At 36.0% G+C, this 27,452-nt stretch overlaps 3 protein-coding genes across 4 annotated transcripts in view; 2 read left to right on the top strand and 1 right to left on the bottom strand.

Moving 5' to 3' along the window:
• Positions 1-883: 883 nt before the first annotated feature.
• Positions 884-4,573, bottom strand: gpx3 (glutathione peroxidase 3). Its single transcript, XM_043257303.1, has 5 exons — positions 4,418-4,573; positions 3,058-3,208; positions 2,766-2,883; positions 1,719-1,818; positions 884-1,308 (listed from the first exon to the last, which is right to left on the bottom strand). Exons 1-5 carry the CDS (start codon positions 4,499-4,501, stop codon positions 1,093-1,095), a joined length of 669 nt encoding a protein of 222 aa, XP_043113238.1. The 5' UTR covers positions 4,502-4,573; the 3' UTR covers positions 884-1,092.
• Positions 4,574-5,770: 1,197 nt separating this feature from the next.
• dctn4 (dynactin 4) lies at positions 5,771-12,798 on the top strand. Of its 2 annotated transcripts, XM_043256613.1 has the most exons (14): positions 5,771-5,941; positions 6,534-6,604; positions 7,046-7,224; positions 7,368-7,411; positions 7,538-7,645; positions 8,215-8,235; positions 8,699-8,772; positions 8,937-9,049; positions 9,315-9,424; positions 10,116-10,189; positions 10,289-10,343; positions 10,504-10,611; positions 10,907-11,004; positions 11,916-12,798. In XM_043256613.1, exons 1-14 carry the CDS (start codon positions 5,807-5,809, stop codon positions 12,127-12,129), a joined length of 1,404 nt encoding a protein of 467 aa, XP_043112548.1. In that variant the 5' UTR covers positions 5,771-5,806; the 3' UTR covers positions 12,130-12,798. The 2 variants fall into 2 exon arrangements, with proteins under 2 accessions (XP_043112548.1, XP_043112549.1); XM_043256614.1 differs by lacking the exon at positions 8,215-8,235.
• A 299-nt stretch (positions 12,799-13,097) lies between these two features.
• LOC122357294 (synaptopodin) overlaps positions 13,098-27,452 on the top strand; it is a 48,465-nt gene continuing 34,110 nt past the window's right edge. The window contains exon 1 of the mRNA XM_043256610.1: positions 13,098-13,396. The gene's annotated coding sequence lies outside the window, so the exon portion shown is untranslated. The remainder of the gene's footprint in view (positions 13,397-27,452) is intronic.

Raw genomic sequence — 27,452 nt, 5'->3', positions numbered from 1 at the left:
AAAAAAAAAAATAGGCAGACATTTATTTTATGAGTATGTGGTTGAATTTAATGAACAGAACAAGTCAAGATTAGTGTTTTCAAGTTGAAATGTCTTTGAGCTGGATTGCACTCTGAGATGTGTGCTTTATTTACTCGTTTCCATCAATTACTGGTTGGCAGTTTTGTGCTTTTTTGGAATGACTCTTTTTCTCCAGTGGGTGGAAGCAGACCTCATGTGAAACTTTTGTAATTGATTAGTATAATAAATATATTCTAACTGTCTAAACCTCCAAATGTTATTGTGTGAGAGTTAAACTACAAGTTGCATCACCGTATGATATCCCCTGACACGTAATAACCAGAAGAAAACATTTAGTGTCTTGTATTTACGTCTTTATTTACTGAACATCCACAGAGGCGGCAGTTCAAAGGATTGTTTAGGAGATGAAACATGATCGAAAAGCAACAGCGGAGCAGCCTGAATGCACTAAAGAGCTGTCCGCTGGCCCTCGAGCTCAGGTCAGGCACCACAGTGTGTCTGTTTTCAAGCCTTCCCGTCATATACATGCCAGTCTCCAAACGCCCCCTTGACAGACTCTGGAAGAAGCAACTTCAATTTCACACTGTTCACGTTCTTGTAACAATAATCTAAGGTTTACATTTTTAAACTGCAACACGTAATCTTGCTTTTACAGGGTTTCTGCAGGTCTTAAAAAGTTTTACTACTCCGTTCCACGAATTAAGGCTTTAAACTAGAACTTGAGATAATCATATTCCTCACTATTTTTCTTTTCCAATACAAATATCTAAACAGCTTTAAGTCAAGATATATTTCTAACAAGTATCTGGCAATTTTTTTTTTGAAAACTTGAGTTGAGCCAATCAGTATATTTTTGCTTTTCTATACAAATCATCTTTAGACATTTGAACTGGATAACAAGAAATACTCAGCCGCACATTCAATCACTTTAACTCCATTTATTCCTCATATTCTCTTTTTATAAATTTTTAAATTTCCCTTTATAAAACCTGCAGAAACCGTTTTTCCAATTTTAACACGCATTATTCCGTAGAGAGAGATGAATGTACAATTAAAACCACTGTTTTTAAGTTAATCAGCCTTTTGAACGAGCTGATGGAAGTATTTCAAGATGTCTGCCCTAACTTCAGATACGTTCACTCTGGGAAACCACCTCATTATAGGTCTGCCGTCTGGACCAATCAGAAACTTCTCAAAGTTCCACTTGATGTCGTTGATTTTCAGAGGTTCCCAAAACAATCTGTTGATGGGGTTACCGAAGCTGTCTCCCACAGGAGGGCAGGCATTCTGGAGAAGAAACGTGTTTCATTGGCATTGATGATTCCATCAACAACCTTTAATGTTCATTCATCAATGTTCATCATACTTGACAAAAGATCTCAGATACAGAAAAGCAATTCCCCCCAAAATATTTAGTGTTATTGCAAAATATAAGAAATGGAATTAATATAGAATTGAACATGAAAGTAGAAACAACGAAGTATTATTTTCTTGTATAATGTACTCAAACAACCTGTATTTTAGTTTTTTTACAACTTCAAAATATAAACATAAGTGCACTTTCTAAGCTAAGATAAAGTTGTTTCCCCCACATTTTTTATTATTTTTTTTAATTTAAACATTATTCATGAAAAAGGCTTTTCTTGCATATAGGTGTTGCAAGCTATTTAAAAATGCTTTATTAAGCAACGACCAACCTTTAAAAATGTGAAAAGAGCGTGCTCGTTGACTCCATTCACATCCACCTTCTCAAATATCTGGAAATTTGGAACAAATCCATTGCCTGGACGGACATACCTGTGAAGACGAGGAAAAATCTGTTTCATCAATGGTCTGTCTATAAGGAAAACAAATAGAGACTTTAGAGAGTCATGGCCAGAAAAGTGGCTTCAGATATCACTCAAGAAAAGAGGCTTTAGGTTCAAGATATATGATATGTGCAGTAATTTAAAGGGGATGATGGATGTGAAAGACAAGCTAATTGCACACTGTCTGATGCTCAGGTAGTTTTGGCTCATGAGTGATAGCCAGTAACCTCAAGGTTAAAGAAACCTTCAGTCTTTTTCTCTTTAAAGACTGTGTCTTCTGATTAAAAATGGTTGAGTCATTTACCTTTTTGAACAGGATATCTTTTGTACTGCAATGCTTTTCTATATCTCTTAATATTTAAAGCTAAAATATTTTTAGTTTTAAGTTTTAGCAATTTTGTTATGTTTTATATATATATATATATATATATATATATATATATATATATATATATATATATATATATATATATATATATATATATATATATATATATGATTAATGACATCCAAAATAAATGTTTTTCTTTACATAATATATTTGTGTATACTTGTGTATATTTATTATGTATTTATAAATACAACTACATGCATGTATACATTTAAGAAATATAAGTTGTGTTTATATACTAAATTTATTTATATGTAATATCAAATATAAGAAAATAAATATATAAATGCATTGACATTTAATTACTTTCAAAATATATACTGTATGTGTGCGTGTTATATACATAATAAATAAACAGTACAAACTATGTAAAGAAAAACTTTTAATCGTGTTTAATCATTTGACAGCGTAAATATATTTGTAATTTTAATGATTAAAGTTTAGTATAAAAAATGTTTTCATTTAAGTACATCTTATTAACAAAAGCAATAGTAAACAATAACACTGGTTTCATTAGCACAATTAAAAATCTAACAGGTACTCACTTTAATGCAGAAAGAATTTCATTATTTTCCCCGGGCTCTTGCATCCCAAACTGGTTGCATGGAAACCCGAGGATAGTGAATCCAACATCTCTGAACTCCTGTTGCAGTGCATTCAGTTCTAAGCACATGAAACTCATAGTCAATGCTGTTATCATGAACAGGTTTCAGATTTGCTCTTCAAGCTTAGTTGTCATGAAGCGTACAATATATATTTGCACATATTAGTTTGCAAACACAAGTAATGTTAGTATATACTAATATTTGTATTAAGTGAAATAATGTGCACACTTACCCACATACTGGAAGGTGAGTCCTCAGTAGGTGGCCACGTTGACAATGAGCACATGCCTTCCAGCATAATGGGAGAATGGGATGTACTGGGTTCCATTTAGGATTTTTACACCATAGTTGTGTATAGTGTCGCTCACAGCTGGGATACAGACCTGAGACAGACCAAAGAAGGCTAGCTGTACAATTACAAAGCAAAGAAACATGAAAAAATACCATTCAAAAGTTTTGGTTGGTAAAAACGTAGATCAAATGTTTACAACATTACAGAATACTTTCATTACTTTCAAATGATTTGTTCTTTAGAACTTTCTATTCCTCAAAGTACCCTGAAAAAATGATCGTTACTTTCACAAAAAAATTAAGCTATTATAACTGTTAGTGTTGCATTTTTTCCAAAAACGTTTCTTCTGCAAATGATAGAAAATGGTTATTTTAAATTGTAATAACATTTCACACTATTACCATTATTTTTCATGAAATAAGCAGCCTTTGTGAGGAAGAGACTTTTTTTTGCAACATTTTTAAACATTTTAAAAAAGCTCCTAAACGTTTGAATGGTAGTAAACATGAAATAAAATGATTATTTAAACATTGCAGTGACCTTTGTATTCTCACTCAGAATTGTGAAACCCCATGCACGCTCTTTATCAATGAACAAGCACATTTTCAAAACAACTGCAAGCGACTAACATGCGATTTTAGAAAAACAACAAAACTCTAATTTCATATAATGCTGTTTCGTTTTATCGCATGACAGTTCTGTTTCTCTCAATAGAAATGTTTTAGGGTTATATAACCTTGAAGCTGTAGTAGTGGAGTTATAATACCCCGACCAGATAAAGTAAATATTTACCTTAACTTGACTTTTGCTGTTTGGTATTTGAAGTTCTTTAAAAAAAATGGTCACAAAGCATACTTTTATTTTACTATGCATAACCCTGGACTTCAGAAATGAACACAATTCTTGTATTTTTTCCCCCTCCATTTATTTAATTATTTCCTCAGTTACTGTGGCAACCCACTGCACCTGCTACTGCATGCGCAAGATCAAATCACACTGCTTTATGGGCTATAACCTCAACATCCTTACTGCACTGCGTTAAAAACATGCTTTATTATAAGAGATATTTTGACATTTCATATCAGTTCGTTCCTGCATTTACTTTTAAGCCTCAATGTAACTGTTGCTTTGAAAACAAGCAATGTCTTTAAATAAATAAAAATGTGCATTGTATTTTTTCCATTCCCTCGTTCCATATTGCCGGTATAAAGTTTTGTCCAAATGAGCAATCCAGTGTTACCAAAATGGCATATTTCAAAGACCAACAACTGTGTAATAAGTATATATAATAACATCTTACCTGGGTATCGGATAGTCCGCTAACTTTGTGTAGAAGACCCGCTAAGAGCAGCACAGAGATCCAGGGATTCTTTTGGTTGCCCATGAGGGTGACGCGCGGCCCCTGCAGGGTGTCTGTGTGTCGTCTGAATGAAGCGTGGCTGAGCTGGAGATGAAAAACACTGGAGGAGAGTGACGCAGAGTAGCCAATAATATCCAGCCTCATCCCACATATTGACATACGTCAACTGTTTATTACAGCTCTAACCCAAGATTTTCTAGTTTGCAATGAATGCGTTTGTTATTGCTTAAAAGAATTATTGTAGCTAATGTGATGCTGAAAACCCAGCAAACAGTTGCGTTATTTTTGTCACTAGTCTTTCAACATCTCATTTGCAACACTGATATCACGCAAGAAGTCCTTTCACACATGCATACAAACAATTTGAGTGAGGGAAGAGCTGTAAATATGACCTTCTAATCTTTATCTTGAATATTTTAATGTTTGTTCAATGTGTTACTTGATGAATCTTAGTAATTGTTTGCAAAGTTCCTAGGAATCTCTGAGTTATTTTTTTTTTCAAAAGTTTATTAAATGAGAGTTTATTAAATGTATGTGCAACCTTTTTTAATGAACACAATGACATTGTATAGAGAAGAAACCTAAAAATATTTCTCACCTGACTCACCTCAACTCGGTATAAAGACCTCAAAATGGTATAAAGACCTCCAACTAAAGTACCAGTTTATTTTACATTCCTGTATGTTTTTAGTTTATTTTACTAGCTCACGTGACACCTGCACTAATTGTTTTATATTCTATACAGCAGCAGGCAGCTACGGATCATCTCATGTTAGCCTTCTTAAGAGTCTCAAAGGTTATTAAGCATAAGTACAGCTGAGAGGCAGATTTTATGTATTTAAATTACGAAAGCTAAATTATCTTGTGCAGCATTTATTGGTCTTTTACAATTAGCCTATATATATATATATATATATATATATATATATATATATATATATATATATATATATATATATATATATATATATATATATATATTAAACTAAGATATGATGGTGCAAATTATACATACGGTGTGTTTACTTGGTTGGTTTGTGGATATTTTGCACATCACTGACTCGACTTTATATTATGTATAAGAAGGTTAACGAATAAAACATAGCTCAAACACATTATGGACACATGGACAGGCAAATTACAAATGGACATTGACTGTGTAAAAATTAACGCTATTCGTGAGGAGTACAAAAGAGAAGCTACAGGTACAGTGAGACGTCTACATGTTCTCGTATGAACGGGAGGGACGACACGGACACAAAAGCGGAGAGAAGGCGGTCGTTATGGTGACGCATGGTCGTTACGTAGGCAGCAGGAACTCAGTCAGAAATGGCGACGTTGCTGCAGCCAGAGAAAGTACTTTATCTCGTCCGAGGCGAGAAAAAGGCTCGAGTCCCGCTCTCTCAGCTGTATTTTTGCCGATATTGCAGTGAGCTGCGATCTCTGGAATGCGTGTCACATGAAGTAAGTAATGCGGAGTGAGAGATCTAGTTGACACAATGGATGTTAGCCATGCTAAGCGCGAGCTAACAGGCTAGCGATGACAGCGTTGTTCCCGCCTATCAGTCTAAGTGGAACGAATTCAGGTTCTGTGATTGGCCAGTTTATCGTTCTGTCATAAATTGTACCACAATAGAGCCATCCAATTGGCTGTGTGACCGGTCAGTTAACTGCTGCACCGCCCACTTTTTTGGGGATGTGACAAGCTAAAAGCTAGTAGAAGAATTCTAAATGAAATGAAATAGTGTTAGTTCGTTCGCATTATGCGCATAGGTACATCACACAAAGAATGAGGTACTAAATCCAACGTGTTGATGCTTGCAGCAACCCTTCTTGTTATTTTGAAGGCATAAGCACTACCACACCCTGTACAGAAAGCTTGAGCTATTTTTATTGTTTATTTATTTTTACTACAGCATTGTGTGAGTTTTCTCTTCGGAGCAATTGTGAATTTCCGTTTAGCCTTTCTGTACATTTCCGATTAATGTCATGCAATTTCCTTGAGCTAGTCATGGTTTGCCTTGTATTTTTTGTTGATGTTGTGCCTGTTATATAGGTCGATTCCCATTTCTGTCCCAGCTGTCTGGAGAATATGCCGTCAGCTGAGGCCAAGCTGAAGAAGAATAGGTAAACATCTGTGATAAGACGGCAATAATCGCCATCATATAACATCATCTGTACTTTGCCATTTATCTTTAACTAATTAAACATTTATACGTTTTGACACATCAAAACCCACTGCATTTTTTTTAAATTGTATAATAAACTTACTGATAATATGTGATCGTGGACCACAAAACCAACCATAAGGGACAATTTTGTGATTTTGAGATTTTTACCGTATCTGAAAGCTGATATCTACTAAATATCTTTATTGTACATAATCTTCAATTCACTGATTTTTGGCATAAAAGAAAAATATGTAATTTTTCCCACACATTTCCTGCTATTGATACTAATATACCCATGCTACTTATGACTGATGTTGTTGTCTATGGTCACATTTTATATCAAGTCTCAAAGATCGTGTTCCCTGTTCATGAATGTTTTGTGATTCACTGGTTTCAGGTGTGCCAACTGCTTTGACTGTCCATGCTGTATGCACACCCTCTCCACACGGGCCACCAACATCCCAGCACCACTGCCTGATGACCCAACCAAAACCACAATGAAGAAGGCCTACTACCTGGCCTGTGGATTTTGTCGCTGGACCTCAAGAGATGTAGGCATGGCTGACAAATCTGTGGGTGAGTCCTGGCACATCATAATGAGGATGTATGTACAGTATATTCAACATATATGTATATTGAATCAAGTGACCAAAAGATGTTTTTCTTGTCACTTAATTTGCATGCACTTTGTAGTAAACATTATTGATTTTATATTTTAGCCAGTGGAGGATGGCAGGAACCTGAGAACCCTTATACTCAGAGGGTATGTCTAAAACAAGATCTCCTCTTATTAAATTAATATAACACTTTCAGATTTATTCAATGTAAATATTAAATTACATATCTCTTTTTTTAAGTAGCTAACAAATCAGTTATTATGTCTATGTAGATCAACAAGCTGATTGAGTATTACCAGCAGCTGGCCCAGAGAGAGAAGCTGGAGAGAGACAGGAAGAAGCTGGCACGAAGACGCCCGTTCATGCCTCAGGCGTTCTCGGTAAAAACACTCAAACCACTGTGTCTAGCAACACACTTTTAGCATAACATTTACTTTCCATTTAGTGAGCAATAAACAGGTGTGGTTTTTGTTGTCTAGAGTCTAAACTCGGAGCGGAGTCTTGTCAAAACACGCTGAAGTACTGCTGTTTTGTGTCGCTTTTTTAATTGCGAAAATGCGTAATGATTAAATCCTATTTTTTGCACATTTTGTATAAAAACCAAAATCATCTTTACTTTAAATTTGCTTTAGAGATGGCTACGTTTACTAATCCTAGCAGGGTCTGAAATGTGACTACAAAATATCAGCATAAAAGGTCCAAATCTCCAACTTTTGGACAGTCTTGTATTTGGAGAATGGTTTATTTGAAATGGTTAATTTCTAACCCTGTGATACACGACTGGTTACTTTAAGCTGCATGTCCTGTTCACTAATGCAATCCTTGTTTCCTTGTGCTTCAAATTGCCACTTTAATGTTTGCTTGAATGCATTTGTTTCACTTGATTCTGTCTTCTCTCCTTTTCTTTGCTTGTGCACGATGATATTTTTGGTTTTATACCCCTCTCCAGCAACACACTATTCACGTGGTGGTGAGTGGTATTTTTTTTCCCCCACAATTCTTACAGAAACACTAAGAAGGTCTTTCTTTTCCCCCAATCCTTCCATCAGTTTAGCATGTCTAATCTGTTACTAAATGACTTTGCTGATCACATGAGCTTCACTTGGAATTCCCTGCACAATCAGATCTTTGTATTTGGCAGGCAATATCTTTAACAGGACAGTCCTGCCAGACTGGTATTTATGTTTGGGGTTTATTAATGATGTTTGAAGTTTAGCTGCAGACTTATTTGATTATATAGGTTTAGAACAAGATTTCACCCAGACTCGGATCAGTCTTTTTGGCCAACATGTATGCTTAAACTGTGTTAACTATTACTAAATACACAATTTCAGCAAACACTAGCATTCATCTAATGATAACGGTCTGTACCTTACACATAGAATGAGTCTTTACTATCATAGACTTAAGTTGTCTATATTTATTTTTGAAAGGAAAAGTATGGACTAGGAACCAGACTACAGAGACAGAGATCTGGAGCACCAATTAGTGCCCTATATGGCCTTTCGTAAGTATTGCCTTTAAAAAAAAAAAAAAAAAAAAAAAGTTTATCCCACTGCTTAGTGATTTTTGTTAAGGAAGGTATCAACTTATGTTGAGTGCCAATATAATTGATGCATCACATTTTAAATTATTGTGGGCTTTGTCAATATGGTGCTGTATTGTTTTCAGATTAAAAGAAGGAGAGGACCAGAAGGAGATCACTATAGAGCCAGCACAGGCTTTGGATGAAGTGGAGCCTCTGCCTGAAGACTATTACACTCGCCCTGTCAACCTTCCTGAAGGTTGGTCTCATCCCTGCTTCACTCAGTAATACTACTAAATTAGTTACTACCAATTGCAGTGCCTTAATCACAAACACAGCCGTATACATCCAGACACACAGGTGTCAAAGAGTTATTATTGGAGGTTGTATGTTAAGGATCAAGTGTGTAAGAATTAATGCAATCAGCTAAACTCAGTTTTCTATATGAAGGCAATCATTTGGTGACTAGATCTTTATTGGCATGGTTAAATGATGCACGTTTTAAATGTTATATTTCAATGCAGTAACGACTCTTCGCCAGAGGCTGCTGCAGCCTGATTTTCAGCCTGCAGGAGCTTCACAGCTGCACCCCAGACACAAGCACCTGCTAATGAAACGCTCTCTGCGTTGCAGGGTATGTAAATACATCCACAGCTTCTCTTTCACACCGAAGAAAGCCATTCAGGAAGCTGCCGTTGAAGTTCTGCACTAAAATCATTTAGCCTGTTTTTTTTTCAAATAGTTTACCATTCAAAAGTTTGTGTTCTGTAAAATTTTTACAAATTCCTTTTGAAAGGGGTCTCTTACGTTCACCCCAGCTGTATTTACTTCATCAAAAATTAATAGCAATAATCACTAAATTAATAGTAATTGCTTTATTTTTAGTGTATTTTAAAATGAAATTAAATCCTGGGATGGCAAAGCAGAAATTTAAGAATTTTAGCCATTACTCTTCAGTGTTGCATTATCTTTCATAAATTATTCTAATATGCTGATTTTGTGCTTTTTTTTAATTATCAAAGTGTTTTTCTTTTTTTTTTTTTTTTTTTTTGGGTTGATGAATAGGAATTTTACAAGAACTTAAAATAGATTTTTCTGTAACGTTACAGTCACTTTTGATCATTTTATGCATCCTTTCTAAGTAAAAACATCAATTTATTTCTAAGACCAAAAAATCTTGATGGACGAAAAAGTATGAATGGATATATTTTATATATTAAAAGCTCTTTAACGTAATTTTTGTATTAAATTTCTGCTAATCCGCAAAACTGTTAAATACCACCTTAAAGTGATGTTAATTACTGTTCCTTATCCTTTAATTTTAGAAATGTGAACACAATCTGAGCAAACCAGAATTTAATCCAACTTCAATAAAGTTCAAAATCCAGCTTGTGGCAGTGTAAGTGCTGTGTTTGTGACCTAAATTCTCTCATTTGTTTTTCTTAGAGTCTACACTTAAAATGAACCAACCAAACATTTTTTTTCTTCTTGTTCGCAGGAGCTACATTCCTGAAGTAAGAATTATGTCCATTCCAAACTTGCGTCACATGAAGGCAAGTAATGCTTGTACACTTCAAATTATGCAGTTTGTTTATTTGTGTTCCATTTTTAATGAATCAAGACTGGCTTAGTCCGGTTACGCTGCTTAGACATTTTAACATATAAACACTTTTCTTCATTTGTAAGTAATTTTAGTGTTTTGTTGTAATACAGGAGAGTCAGGTTCTGCTGACCCTGACCAACCCAGTGGAGAACATCACCCATGTGTCTCTGTACACCTGTGAAGAAGAAGACCCAGACGACATTAACAGCACTGCTAAGGTGAAACAACACAGCCCAGCCCACATCTCTCACATGAAGAAATAAATGAAATTTTAGGAAGTGTATATGTCCTGTAATGATGGCTGGTGGATGGTTGTTGAATTGGACAGGTGTGTTTATCTAACTTGAGCTGAAGCATGACTCTCCAAAAACAAGCAGACAGACATCATTTGCATTGAGTGGGCCACCGCAGGGGAAATGAAAGTCATGAGAGCTTCACCGTCACTGCGCTGTGGTGTGTCATTATCTTGCTTTGAGCCCCATGGTTTCATTATAAAATAATATTCTTTAATAGGTGCTGGTGCCCTCAAAGGAGCTGGTCCTGGCGGGGAAAGATGCAGCTGCTGAGTATGATGAACTGGCAGAACCGCAGGGTTTTCAGGACGACCCAGAGTAAGAACCACCTCTGCTGATGAATACTCAGAGCAGATCAACCAATTTAGCTCATATATTACCAAGAGATTATATAGCAGTAATATAGAGTCAGGGGCACACGCTGTAAATAGGTTATTTATTTATAATAAGTAGGCCTGCGTGTACATAACCTGCTTTGAATTTGAACACATGAGAAAGCCCCTGTTCCTGAAATATCTTTGGGTATTTTGATTATACTTTCAGGTACCGTATGACTTTTTCTTCTGCTGAACTCCGAAGTACAGATTTCGAAGAATGTTGTTAACCAATCTGCTGCTGGTCCCCAGTCAGCACCTGTTTGGTTACCAACATGTAACTGTAGCTGTATTTAAATCCATTTTGTGAAATGCTGTGATTTTCTAAACAGTGAGTGGTCATATGTGTGTGACACATAAAGCTTTATAGGACTTATTTTTGAAGCTGTACTTTTTGAAGTTGGAATACTTTTCTACATTAACCATTTTAACTTTTGAGCTCCCTACAGTGAAGTATTATAGTATATCACTGTAATTGCAGTGGATAGCAAAACATGTATAAAACTGTCCAACTTTTTATGGAGTCATGTACCCGCTTATCAAACTTACTCCAAAAACAGATCTTTGAGGACAAGAGTGTGGGCAAGAAACTGATGATTTGCCATTTTAAAAGTCATTGTACTATCAGAATGATTTTTAAACTAATTCAGTTAAAAATGTACACGCGGCATATAGAAGCTTTATTTTTGAGATAAAAGTCAAAATAATTCTCTGTGCTAGTCGCTATTATGGCACAAAATGCTGTTAAAGTCAAGAAACCTTGCATTTAGTCACTTTTCTGGGGATGTCTGACTTTTAATCATCTGATAGCATCGGCTACTGTCTGAATAACAGTCTGCCGTCTTGTATCTTCAGTGTGGTGGCCTTTAGAAAGTCAAACAAGATCGGCTTCTTCATCAAAGTGATTCCGCAGATGGAGGAGGGAGATGTCACGGTGGCTTTCAAACTCCGACATGACTTCAGGAACCTCGCTGCTCCAATCAGACCCACTGAGGAGGGAGAAGCCACCAGCGAGGCCATCTGGCTCACACACCATGTGGAGCTTAGCTTGGGCCCCCTGGCAACTTGAGAACGCAACACACACAAGTTACACACGCAAACATAAATACTCTCTGACGCATAAACCGAGAAATTAAACAACATGTGGCACTAAACACACACACTTACAGTCTCTCTCTTGCTCATGAAGTCATTCATTATCTTGGTGAAGTGAGTGTAAACATTATCATGTGCGCGCGCACATCACTTACAGGTGCACACACACACACACACACTACGCCTACGCTTTTGCCAGACGCTTTGCGCAGTGATCTTTCTCGCTCTCTGTTTGTAGCGCCCCCTGCTGACGGATCGAAATGCATGCGATTACAGTAACATCATCTACAGTTATATTTCACGGATTCCAACTCTCTAGGTCTTCTCGGTGTTAATAAACGCATTTAGACTTATGCTTTATATAGTTTTTGTGTTAATTTAATATTTTGTATTTGCTGTAAGACGAGCAGTTGTGTGGCACTAATTAGACAAAGTGAGACAAAGTCATTGGTCGTGAAACACGTTTGATAACCAGCTCTGTTTATCTCGTTATCTGTATTAAATCGGAAGGCGAACACCAGTGCATTCAGCTTTATTTATCTGTCTAATGGTAGTAGCTGGAAGTCCCGATTCAGTGTCTAATATGACCGCCTTAAATGTGGTTGAGCAGTCTTATCAAATAAAGTATGACGGACTTGATGGATCTGGATGTGTTTTTATTGTTATTGTGGTTAATGGTTAAACAGGGTGGTTAAGCTGCCGTACAGAGTAGCTCTGTTGAGCTTCCCTTTATATTCTGAAGAGAACATTTAAAATGTTTAATTAAAGGAATAAGCTGTTTTACATTTAAAGGGAGTTACTTATCTGAATCTCCAGTTCAGCCCGCTGACTAATCGATGATTTCTGGTTTCCTCCCTCCTCCAGCCCGTTATACGCTCATTACTTTGTCATATAAAGTACATATCGATTAGCGGTATCGATTGCATGCTACTGTTGAAATGTGCACCGAGGAGAGAGGAGCATAAGTCCAAACACCTGACTCACGAATACGCACGTGACAGTTTCAAGTCACGTTTTACCTTTACGATTTAATTAGGGCTTGTTTTTCACCTTCAGTGCATTTTGATTTTTATAATGCGTTTTATCTAACTGCACGCCATTGCAGCGCGCTAAACGGCAACTGGTGTCAACCTGAATGTTTCAGTGAGCAACATGTCTTCTCGTTGGATCTTTCTTGCATCCTTTTTCTTTTCCATTGAAGACAGAAAGTCACACCGCCATGGGGTTGGAACGACATGACAGTGAGTAGGCTAATCGAAGCATTTTAAACTTTTTAAGCATGGTAAACATTTTCTGCAAAATTAATTCAATGTTAGGTGGTGTCCACTAGATGGCAGTCTATCACGGTTAAAATGTGTTCATGTTTGACATTCGTTCAGTCCACTGACCAGCCAGTTCGGAAAATGATCCATCATAATTGACAACAACATATCACTGAGTTGTAATTAATATTCCTTAAAAGCTGCTGATTTTTAAAACTTAACTTTTAAATCTAAATGCATTTATGTAAGCCCTTATGTGCAGTGTTTAGACATTCACTCTAAGATGAATATACTTTCCACAGTCTTTAATGTGCTCTTACTTGCTGAAGACAAGCACAGCCAAGAATAAATTGACTTAGTCAATGGAACGATTCAGAACTGTGAGTCTGAACAGTCTGGCTAAACATTTACTGCACCGTATTTTACAGATCACACAATATCCCACTGTGTTTTTTAGCATGATGTCATTCTCGTGCACACACAGGTACATATTACAGCACACCTGATTATTAGATTTTACGAAGGTGACAAAGTACTGTCTAAGTGTAATGCCTCTTAAAATCTATAGCAATTGTGCTGGGGAGTCTGGGTATAAAAATAAAGTGAGCTTTTAACAGTAATTGGCAGACCTCTGTGTTTCTCTGCACTGTTGACATTGGCATGGTTGTAGTACTCGCAGTAAATGATGTGGATATGGAAATCTGGACTTTTCTGTGTTCGTTTTTGGAACAGAAACCAGATGTGTTTTGTCTCCTTGCTTCGCAGATAATCATCTTAAACTATGGCTCTATTAAGAAAAGGAAGCCGTAGCTTCCATGTATGATGCATCCATTTTTCTTCATAATAGGCATGTCTGCGTACACCGGCAAGGCCAAAACACTTTATGTGCTGATTGTTAAGTGACTTTAGAAGAAGATAGATTTAAAGTATCTTTTGACCTTTAAAAAGAAGTTAGTGGAAAGAAAACATTTAGAAACTTAATTTGATTCACATTTTTATACAGTATGATAGGTCAGCATATAGCAAAGCAAATACTGGGTGACAGGCAAGATACATTATTCAGTTAATGATTTCCATGCCTTTTACTACATAAGTAGCATAGTGTTTCTATGACTTGTGTGAGTTTTTGTTTTAATCAACAGTTTTATTTATTGGTTCTACGTCCAAAGACTCTAACACAGAGTCTTTGGATATACTGAATTTATTATTGCTGTTGTTGGTTGTTTATTTATTGATTTGGTCTTTTTTTGTAGAGTTTTTGACCACTTTTTTATTAATTTTAATATTTATTTCGTTTAGTTCTGTTGTGTGACAATTCGAAAAAAAAAAAGAATAAAAAATGCAACATCACATTGATTCTATATCCTAGAGAGACCATAAAAGTGACATAATCAGTTATTTTTTTATGTTTATGTATTAGTAATGGCTGAACTGAAAAAAAAAAACAACCTGTCAAGTCTTGGTCATAATTTTATTCACAAGGAAGTGACACATCTGTAATGCGTCTACAGAGGCACAGCACAGATCATGATTTTAAATTCTGATGATTTGTTGCTTTATTTAATCTTCATGAAAAACCTGTTTAGAGCGGTGAAAATGCTTTGTGTTGCCTCTTTCTGCAAATGTGCTGCAGACTAATTATATGCACATAAAGTGTCCAGTGCTGCTGATCCAAAGCGCAGCCAAACCTCATAAGTTATAAAAGTCCAGAGTAGAAGTGAAAACAGCCACGGTAAAAAAGTCCCTGTTACCAGAAGAGACTCGGGATGTTGTCAGAAACCGAAAGCCTGCTAGTCTTGTGTTCGCTGGATTCATTTGTAATTAAACACCTCATAGAAAGCTTTGATAAACGATGTGTCAGAGATCCTCTCCAACTCCGAGTGTCTATGGCCATCTAAAGAATAAAGAATGTTTATATTCCAGGCTGGTCCATTACCATAGGAAAGACCCTGGTTTAGTTCACTGATGGCTCCTCTGTGTAGGATTATCCACCTCCGGTTGTTCCCATTTAGGGAATTCTCTTCACCGTTAAACCTATATGTCATGTTATACTGCACGGTTGAGGTCCCTCGCTGCCATTATGAGCCGTTGGAAGGCCTCTTCTAATGGAATTGACACATATTTGTGTAATGACTCAGTTCGGCAGCATCTTTCCACTGATGTCCTTCAGCACTGACCTGTGACACTTCTTCGGGTGATTCCAAGTGCACATCTTAGGCAAAACAGAATTCTTTCGCTTTCTATTTTCCACGCCGAAGAAATGAAGCTTGAAATGATTTGATGTTCTTCGGCTGGAAACCTTTCGAGAGACGTGCAGTATATGAAAACACTTTGAAAGTCGTGGCCAGAATTAGGATTCCAGCTCAATGCTTTGATGCTCGAGCGGTTTCCTTACCGTTATATAAAGATGTAAAACTAAATTTTCCACAAATTTAAGGGCCTTGTACCTTATGGATTCTCTAATGGAAAATAATGATGCTTCCCATTTTGTAGTTTTTTTTCCAAGTCTGTGATGTCCTTGTGTTGTTTTATCTTTAGTGAAAGCACAGAAAGATTCCACATTAAATTGTGAGGCTGACAGATGTCTGGACATTTTCACCATGACATCACCTACAAAAGCAGTCTTAAATTCTGAACTCACTTCAGAGCAGTTCAGCTCAGAGGCCAGCTGAGAGATAGCAGGGGTCCACGAACACCCCGGTTTAACATATCTGTCAGAAAAGGAGAATTCTGAGCTGCCCAGACACTGATAGTATTGGTATCGTCTGTGCTGCACTCTTGAGACTCATTAAAAACAGATGCATTGAGCATTTTTACTTTATTTTATTGCTGCCTGGACAACATGTTTTCTTTTCTGTGCTAAAGTTTAGGGTACTTTTTGTAGAACTTCATACGCATGTCCTGATTTTGCAAATATTTTAATCCAAATATTTAGTCTTGACCGTATCTCTACACCTAAACCAGATTAAATGATAGATGACTGACACTGATGTACAAGCACCAAACACTGATTGTAAGCCTAAACTAAACTATAAACTGTTTGTTCACATGTGATTGGCTAATTGCAATGTTGCTCCAGGGTCAACAAAGATGTTGATTCAGGAACACGTTGAACTCAGAAAAATCAGGTTCTGCACCTGGGCACACTGTAGTCAACAAAAAACAAATTGTTTGGAGAAAACAAATGTAATTATTGTTTGGTACCAGTTTTTGTCTTTTTGCTTTAAACAAGTACTGTTATTACCTTTTATAAAAGCATACCAAGAAATCTGTAAAGATCACCACAAGCACAACTGTTTCCAACACTGATAATACTAAAAATAAGTCTTGAACACCAACGCCATCAGCATATTAGAATGTTTCAAGGAAGACTTTTAGATTTACATTTTCAAACTAGAAAGTTGACTAACTTTGTTATAAAATGTAGTACTGTATTAAAATGTTGCTGTTTCACTGTATTATATATATATATATATATATATATATATATATATATATATATATATATATATATATATAACAGAGCCTAAGAAATGTCTTTAAGACATGTAGTTTATATAATTTATTTGATGCTATCTTAATAATATACAATATTCATTCTTTATTAATAGGGACAGTGAGACATAAGACAGGAAAAACAATCAACTTCCGTGAGCAGTATCAGGAAATGTTTCAAGCATGATTTGAACATGCATCACCCACATGAGCATCAAAAGCATGTTCTAGATTACAGCTATGACACACAGCTCTTGGCTGTTCACTCCGTTTATAAGCTGGATGTAGAAAATACCAAATTAATCACCGTGTTTCACCTCTATTCACCGGACCATCATCAGACTGATTACAGGTAGTTGACCATGTCTACGCAGACAAATGGCTTCAGTCTTTGAGCCTTGAGACGAGGCCAAGGTCTGTGAAATGCATGCTTGCACAAAGTTCCAACAGCTTGCTCTCTTTCTTTCTTTCAGCTTGTGGTGGAATGTTGATTTTGGAGGGTTTGGTGAAAAGTAACACTCTTGAGAAAGCAGTCCCGCTCCGCTTTGCTTGAAGCTGACATACATGCAGCCTGACGTCCAAAACTCACTGTTTTCCTTATGCGTTTGTCTTTTAGTGTGTGCATGACGTGTGCGTCAAAAACATGAGAAAACTATAGGAAGCCCACAAGAACTTACTGTAAAATCCGCTGGTTCCCAAACCTTCGTATAAAGATCACCTTTTGAGATGTCTTCATTTGCTTGCTGGCCGGGTGCTGCAGGTTCGTGTTTCTTTGCTGCTGTGGATGATTGGGCGTTGAAAGGAGCCAGAGGGTGTGGAAGGATGCTGCCGAGATGCACATCCTCCATTGCTCCCTGCAGGCTGGGTAGTGCCAAAACCACACCACATCCCTCTATTATTGCTGATGAAGACTGAGGTTTATTTTGGGTTATTAGACAAGAGGGTGCATGGCTGGTTTGAAGGCAGGACACACTGTAACACAGAACTGGAACAAGGTTGGACCTGCCTTTGAGCTCAAATGGATTGAAAAGCATAAAAGGCATAATGAAACAAACAACTGCATCCATCAGACTGCCTTTAGCATAGTGAGCAATAAATATTGAGATTAACCCTACTGAATCATATTAGATATGCAAATTCTTCTAAGGCTTAGTTAGAAACATGATCAAAAGGTAACCGAAAAACCTATTGTTGGCAATATATTACATGCTTTCTGCGATAATTGATTTGTTATTTTTTTTGTTAGTAAAGGTTTTTTGCAGATTTTTTTATGAAGAATAAATTTTTTACTGTTCTTGATAATTTTAGATGAACTTGGACTGAAGAAATGTAGGTTTACTTGATTATCCACACATAATTTTTTTTAATAATGTTGAAGTGTATCAAATATGACGCAATCGTTGTCTTGCATTGCATTATGTTTTGACACTGACATTAAAAACACAGATCATTTATCATAATTTAAATTCTGCCTTAAAATCCTTATTATTGGGAGATTATGAAGTAACAACTGATATGCATTTTATTTAAGTAGTCTACTATACTGCCATAAAGAACCCATTGGTTTACATTACAGGCTACCAAAATTCATTTTTATTTTGGCCATAAAAATAGCAGCTGTACCAAATTGCATACTTTGCTTAATTGGTCCTCTAAATGAAATAAAGATGATTTTCTCCTACTTGTGTACTAGCTTCAGATACACACCCACACACATACATACATAATTCTAAAGGTACAATAAACTGTTCCAAACAGTTATTATTTCATATATCAGATTTGAAAATGATAAAATATTAAATGATGCACATATTAAAGCATGTTATTTGAAAAAAAGTGGTTGATTACTGTAATGACATCAAAATGTGGCCTTGGTTAGTCCATCAGGGTCTGATGTATTTGCCTTATACAGTCTTGTGTTTAATCTGGATCTTCGATTGAGGTTGGTCAAAGGAGGCACGCCTCTCACAAGCAGAGGCCAGTTGTGAGATGATCCAGATGTGGTTTTCTTTTCTTCGGCAACTTTATTAATAGAACTGGAAATGACAGGTTGGAGCACAGAACCACGTGCCTGGGCTTGATTTGATAACCGAATCGTTAATAGAATGAGACGTTTGGATGAAATACAGATCGAGTGTGTGCTTCATGGTTTCAATATGTTGGTCTGGCCTATTGTGCGATTGCAAAAGCAATATTTTTGGAAGGAGGAAGATATCACCAGAGACGGATATGGATGTTAACGCTGCACGTTTCTCCAAACACATGTTCTTTAAGCTCCAGATATTTTAGCGTATGGGAGTTGATCTTGACGTTCATGTCCAGATGAGGCAGGCCTCTGGAGAGTGTTTGAGAGTGATTGCATAAACGTCTTATTGGGTTTCAGATCATTTGGGTCTGGCATTGAGGAATCTCTCTGTGCTTGGTTGGGCTTTAGTCTTAAACCATGTTGTTCTGTTTAATTTCCTGTCAAAGTGTCTCATAGATTTGATTTCCTGTAGTTGGTGAAACCTTATCTGCCCCATTCCATCCCAGAAAACTCGCCTCTCCGTTCATTTTGAGATGGGCTTCCGTCGGGCCTCTGCTTTGAGTTGTCTGGGTTAAGAACTGGACTGAGTTTGTCAACGATGACATGTATTGGTTAAGTGAAGGATGTGGGTTTAAAATACCCTTAGAAGTGGGTCATATTGACTGGGCCTTGTAGATTAGGGGAAAATCTCAGAGTCTGGGATCAATTCTTATTTTTCAGCCAGTCAGACCAGTTTCCAATTAAAGTGCCTGCTTGTGTTGAGAGGTGTTTCATTTTTCCTCTCGGATGCATGTGTTTAATCCGAATAAAGTTGCTTTGCAGTTCCCAGATGTTCTATAGGGTTGGAAACGCAAAACATGCTAAACGTTACAGTATTCGCGCTAAACAAACTAATCTTGATTTTCCAAATGACACTTTTTACAGTTCTGTTTAACTTTTATGAAGCGATTATTTTTAGTAAATCTAAATTATTTATAGTGATTGATTCCTGCGAAATACTCAATGAATCAAAACCATACACCTCAAGTAGTGTAGTATGATTTCGGAACAAATGATTAATATATGATATACTAGTATGGTTCCTGATCTAATGAGAGTGTATTAATCTGAGCAAATTACTTTATGAGCTGATTCTATTCAATAAATGAAAACAATATAGCATGGACCAGCTCTTGAACTTATGACTTTTAAAGGCACATTATTTTAAGTGGATCAAAACCACAGCATGATCAGTTTATTTCAACCATTCCTGAACAAATGACTCTTATAAAAAGATTCCTTTTTTATGAATCGAAATCATACAGCGATCAGTGTAGTGTAACTGACTCTTGAAAAAAAAAAAACTGTGTCTCACTTTGTAAAACCCTACATGTCTTAATGTTCACCAGAGCTTGCACAGTAATGTTAACAGGAACGCATACCAGGGAATGATGGCCGTGTTCCTTTATTAAAGGGTTTTTTTCCTCTTCCGTGGTCCACTGAGTGCATAAATATTTTCATGCAGAGGGTTATCAAAACATGACCTTTTGAAGCAGTAAAACAAAGCATTCCTTCTCCTTGTGCACTCAGAATACGGCTCTGATCCAAAACCTAGTGAGCAGTCTATACAGCCAACATATGCAATAGCCTCTAAAATGGAAAGGCATCTCAAAAGTGAACGTTGTACATAGGCATGGGAGATGCTGTCAATAATGACATGCTAATGCAGAGTCTGTGCAAATATGCAGTGCATAAATATAAATACACATATTTTGGGGGAAATATTTAGTTTGTAATTGTAATGTTTTATATCTATACTATCTTTTTTTCTTTCTTTCTTTTCATCTGCAAGGTAAATTCCGTTTTAAAATTGGCTCAAAATTTGTAATTTGAGTAATTTATAATTAAACGCCTGTCAGCTCACTAGTTTTTGTAATGTACACTGCTGTTCTTTTCAACTTACCATTTAACCATATAAATAAAATATAAAGAAATAAGTAGCAGAGTTTTCACAAAAATATTCAGCTTTGTCATTACAGGAAAAATCTAATTTCTAAATGTAATAAAAATGGAAAACAGTTATTTTAAACTGTAGTAATACGGTTAATAAATATATGTAATATATAAATAATAAATGCAACTTTGTTGAGCAAAAGAGACTTGAATAATACTGCACATCTTGACTATCGTCCGTTCTCTTGTTTACTAATTCCTTCAGTCACTTTCTTTTTATTTCCTTCCATTGCCCGTTTCGTTCCAACTGCTAATTAAAGAGAGGTAAAAATACAACTGAAGTTGCTAAGCTCATGACTTCTGCATACTCTTAACAAGCTTGGTTTGCTTCCAGACGAGTCCCGCAGAGTGTGTTTGTCAGCACGCATTTGTATGTGGGTCAGAAAACTGAAACCCTGGGTGTTCGTTCCTCCATCCACCTGTGAATAACATCCCTCTGGGGAGAGCCAGTGACCATATGCTGTTCTGACACCTTAAATCAACACTTAGGTTTAGTCCAGCCATCTCTAGCTGCAAGCTGTTTCATTACAACCTGTCACCTAAGGCTAGAAAGGTGTTTTTAGATGTTGCCGTGCTCATACAAGTGTTAAGGGACAGAAACAAGTCTCTGGAACTTGAATCAGTAATGCAACGTGAGAGGCACATATGACTGCAGGGTTGCTGTTACTGTGGTTTAATGAGATGATCCTGATGGCACCTGGCAGCCAGTGCTCTGTTTATTTCTGCCTGTTTAGAGAGATGTCCCACTCTGTGCTGCACACACTCTGTGATGCTGATTCATTCGCTTCACATGTTTACAAACACTGTTCAAAATGATTTTGCTCAGCATCTTTAGTATTATGTTTCAGATTTCTGAGTAGGGCTAAAAATTGATAACCGTATTGTACTCATGATCACAATTTCAGCTTCTCACGATTAACTAGGTATAGTTGTAGGCGAAATTTTACTGCTGGTTAGCTATCCTGAAAATGTTTCAATTTGACTTGATATTTGCATTATCTTGTTTGGGGTTGCCAAAAGCTAAAATTTCCCGATCAGAGCTTTTCCCTGAAAAAGATCCACGTTTTCTGCATGGTGCTTTACTTCTGTACTCTCTGTTATTGTTTGTGATTGCTGAATAAATGCTCTCAACCCCTGTGACCCATTTTTTGTTGTATTAACAGAGAAACATTAGCATAATTTGGAATTGTTGAAGTTAATTGGCTTGTTGTTCCAGTCTATATATTATAAAGACTATATTAGTTTGTTTGATGAATGTAATACATTAGGAAACTAAATGACAGAAATGAGAGCTGATGTTTGATTTATGCTTTTGTGAAACTACAATAATTCTGATGAAATAAGGTATGAATACTAAACTGAAATATTTCCATTAATAATGACCAACGATTATAAATTGGTTGATTGGATAAGTCACAAAATGTACCTATAAATGTATCATGCTCATCTTAAGGGGATAAAGGCACCCAAAAATGAAAATCGCATACTCTTATGAACGCTTGTCTAATTTTTTGTTTTGTTTTCTTTGTATGCAAAAAATATTCCTATAGCTTCATAAAATTATAGTTGAACCATTGATGTCACATTAAATATTTTACTATTTTTAATGTGGTAGTTCCATTACTTTCTATGCAGGGTCATCACAAATACAGGTTTTACGGGTTTGAAACAACATGAGGGTAATTAATGACTGAATTAAATTTTTTATTGTGAACTATCCCTTTAATATATTTTAAATGACACTTTATTATTATTTTTTTAAATGTAAGGATATTTTACATTATAGAGAGTTAGTGTGAATTCTGTATCCAGTTACTATTGACATTAATAGACGTCAGATATGTAGGTTGTATGAAACTTAGGGTTGCAGGTTTGTTCTAATTCTAAAGAATTAGCTCTAGTCAACTTCAGCAAATGCAGTTTGGTAAATTACTTCTCATTATAATCAGTCACGCTGCCAAAGAGAAATAAGAAATCTGATCTTAATTACAGTCACGCTTTTTCTTCGATTTTGTTTTCATGCTCTTTTTCTCTTTCCCTCTCCTTTTTGAGTATTGCTTTTCTGTGTTTATGCTTTCTAGAGGAAACTTTCTCATAACCGAAACCGGTATTTAACATCTGTGTAGCTTCTAATTAGGCTTTGCTATGGTTAGAAACTCTGGCAAAAACTTTAGCAAAGCAGAAAGAGGCTTGGATTTTTGCTCTACACACAACAGTCTTATCCAGAGCTTTGATTTTGAAAACAATAATGAATTTTTTGCTCTGAATATTTTTGGCCGGCTTCTTACACTTGATTGGCTGCATGTCTGCTTTCTGGCAAGCGGACGGTTTTATGGTAGAGCTGCCACTCACAATGCCACAGAAGCAAGTCTGCAAAACAACTCGGCTATTAACACGACTGAGGAGGAAGCTAAGCCTTGAATTTCATGAATTTGAATGTGTTCTTTGGAAACTCGTATCATATAAGTGTCTTTCTTTAGCGAGTTTGAAACATTTTTATAAATAATCTGTTGAATGCCGCTCAAATGCGCTTCACATATGCGACGTCCTGGAACTAAATATGGACATTTCAGTGGCCTCGTTTTGGACTCTATTTATACAATCTTTGCTGTCTAACCATAAACACTATGCATTGATCCATAAAGAACTAGTTGGGTTATTTATTTTGGGGAACTTCTGTCACTTTATGCATATGTGTCTACAAGTGTGTGTGTGTGTGTTTGAAAGGTCAGTGTTCTGGTGAAATGAGGCCTGCACACACACACACACACACACACACACACACACACACACACTGGCAGCTCTGAGTCACAGAGGGGGGATTTCCTTTCGCTTACCGAGGCTTTCAGACGTATTGAAACAACATGCCTGAGTTCAGCATACTGAGAGAGAAAGTGGCCTGCCTCACACAACACATGGCTTTGGCTCTTATAAAACTGAGTAAGACACATATACTTACATAAATTATGAAATTAAGCACAGCTGTAGAAAGATAGAATATGGTTGTGTTTACTGTAATGCGATATGTTTCTGAGGATACTCAGCTGCACATTGTCATAGTTATGTTGAGTTTGTTTTCTGTCTCTGTTGTAGTCTTGCCTGCTCGAGTTAGTCATTTGTCACCATAGTCACTAATTTCATTTCGCTATTCTGTCCAGAAAAGTGCCATTAATTTCTCTTGTTTGCCTCGTTTGTGTAAGTTACTGTGTTTAAACGCACTGTGTTTTCTTCATTCCAGTCACGTCAATGTAGTCTTCCATGCATATGTCTTCTCTTCAATGCATATGTGTAGATTATAGCAGTGGTTGAACCTGATCTTCGTCTTCATCATGTGGTATCTGCAGCCATGTGTGACACACATTCCCAGAACTTGGGACAGGACTTGCTTTTTAACCATATGTAGTAGACTGTATTATAAAAAGTGATAATTCCTGGAAGAAATTAATATTGATTTTATTAAGTAATATTCACAAATAACTTAGTCATAGTATTTTATGTTTTTATATTTAAACTTCAGCGGGCACAAGTTATTATTTTTTGTTATTAACATATTTAATTAAAGTTTATTGTGCACAAATAATCATTCACAGTATTTTATTTACAGTATTTAATTAACTGTATTTAAATTCAGATGAATCCGCAAAAACCAATCAAACATGAGACTTTTTAAGAAGATTTTACATTAATATGCACAAATTATTTAATGTTTTTATTTTTTTATTGTAACGCTAACAAAAAGTACATTTTTAATTATTCATGTACATATTTATTGAAAGATGAATGTGCACAATTGATCATTCACAATATTTTAATTTGTTAATTTAATAAATTAATGTGCACATATTTTTATTTATTTTACTGATTTTATTTGATTTTATATTAACAAGAACAAATTTTTCATTTAAAATGCTAATTTTGGATTAATAAGCACCAGTTATCATTCACAATAATTTTATTTAATTTTGGATTAATGTGCTAAATATGATTATTTACAATATCAAATTGTATTGCAAATTATAGTGTTAATTTCATTACATATTAAAATGGATTCATTTCTTATTTAAATTAAAAATATATGTATTAATGCATTAATACACATTAATGCACAGTTACTAATTCCCAATATTGTGTATATATTTGATCAATTAATTTATTTTAGTTTATTTATACATAATTACATTTTTCACAATAAGACCGGGAACAGTAAGTTAATAAATAAGGTTTAAAAAAAATAGGGCAAGGATGTGATTGTCACCTGTTTTTATAAAAACAACAGAAACAAATTCCCACGGTAACCTAATGTGCTGACATCTGCTGACTTTCGTCATGATGAATGAGGCTGGTTGTGTCAGGCTGTGTTCAATACGCCGCATTACAATTTTGCATCAAAGTAAACAGTTCTTGTTATCCGTCCTCTTTGAAGCCTCACAGTTCGTTTCCCTCAAAGGGGTGCCATGCATTTAGCAAATCTCAAAGTTCATCTGCATGAATCTGATTTCTTTTTCTGTTGCTTCTTTGAAGATGGCAAGCTGAAGCGAAACGAGTTTTTGGCCTCCTTTTAAAACACGATCTACCGTAAAAGCTCGGAGTTCATTGTTTTAAGACCTCTGGTGGTAAGGGGGCAAATAAAATACAACAAAACAAGAGAGCACATTAAAGATGATAAAGACAGTCTGCTAACAGATGTCAGGCATCTCTGTGGTGATATCTGTTCCTAATCAGAGTCACAGTTTAATTCTTTAATCTGTTCTGACGTCCCTAACGACCCATGGGTTTAACTGTCTGTGAGCCGCTGGCAGTTGTTCTCGCAGGAGCTGAGGGACTGATATGTCAGAAAAGCAGATCTCAGAGGGGTTGCAGAGCTGATGAAGACGCTGAAAGAGAAGATTTGTAACCAACGTCTAGTAAGTGGGCCATAGCGCTCCCTCCCACCCCGGCGCATCTGCAGCTCTCCACGGGACATGTGATGGTGAACAGAACAAGGCACTGTGGAGCTCCGGCCTGGCGCTGCTGACGCCAGCCAAAGTGGATTAACCGCTGTCAGCGAGGAAAACCCAATCCAGAGAGCTCCACTGGCCCGTCAGGACACTAGGAGCGACGCATAATGCCATCCAACGAGATTGTGGAGCTCCACTCAATACCTGTTGTCTGCTTACGGCCAAGTGTGAAATCCACAGCGTGAAACCCAATGTTCTGCTCTTAGGGTTTCCCAAGGTTGCAAAAAAAAAAAAAAACTGTTAAGACTACTAAAAAGAAAATGGAAATGTCTCCAGTTAGGGCTGAAAGTTATGTGTAAAAGCTATAGTTTCTAGTTTGCAATAAATCAATTTTGGTATCCTGTTATTAGAGGCACAAATCCCATGTTTATGTTATGGAAAACTATTATGTGAATCTGATTAACTGTTTCCCATTCCATTAATGTTGACTTTGGCCAGTTCCACCTCAAAGGTCAGGGTCTTCTCAACCACTTTGATTTGTAGTTACAAATATTTCATTTTTATTGTATTGTTATTTTAATCTTGAGATATTTTTATTTATTGATTTATTTTATTTTGATATATAATGTTTACTGCTAGAACAAATGTACACAAATTAAGAATTAAAACTAAATCTATTTAGGGAAAAAAGAAAAAGTTATTTTAAGAAAAATGAACAAACAAATATGATTTACTTGTTTAAATTCACAAGGAATTGATTAAACCAGTTTTTTTATTATCTTCAGATATCTAAATGTAATTATATATTTAATGTAATTTACTGTTAAAAAAAGGTTGAAACTTATGTTAGGAAAAAATATATATGTATATGATGTATGTGTATATATATATATATATATATATATATATGTGTGTATATGTGTGTGTGTGTGTGTGTGTGTGTGTTTACTGCTAGAACAAATTTGTACAAATAAAGATTTTTAAAGTTAAATTTAAATGTTTGTTTGTTTGTTTAAACAAATAGCATTTACTTGAATTTCATGGGAAATAGATAAACCAGCTTTATTAATTTATTATCTTTAGATATATTAATTTTATGTTTATATATATATATATATTAATGTTTACTCAAGAATCAATACAACTTACATATTTTTGTACTTATTTAATTGCCTATATATCCAAAGTCTCTTTCGTTAACATCAGTACAAAATGCCATCCTGTAAATTCACACAGGATGACCGATGCGGTCCATCGGGACGAAAAAAAGCTCCGATTACAGCATCTATCACTCCCATCACTCTGTGCTCTGAGAGGTCAGGCCTTTGAAGTTCACGTCCGTGCTGCAGGGACCCCGTCAACCCTCTGCTAACTAATCCCAGACTTTGGCTCCTCTGCCCCCATTCAGCCCCAGCTCTTTGTCAGCCTGTTTTCACTGTGAGCGCTCCATGGCCAGACCTGTTTGCATTGGTGTAAAGGGAAGTGGGGCATTGTCTGGACAGGATCTCGCTCAGAGATCATGCTTTAGATTGGGCTGGTGTTCGAAGGGCAGGACTCCAGCGTCTGACGTCAGCTGTGTTTTATT

This window comes from Puntigrus tetrazona, chromosome 14 (assembly GCF_018831695.1).
Source record: "Puntigrus tetrazona isolate hp1 chromosome 14, ASM1883169v1, whole genome shotgun sequence".
Classification (NCBI taxonomy): Eukaryota; Metazoa; Chordata; class Actinopteri; order Cypriniformes; family Cyprinidae; genus Puntigrus; species Puntigrus tetrazona.
The sequence above is the reverse complement of the archived record's forward strand: the minus strand, read 5'-3'. Positions and strand labels throughout refer to the sequence as shown.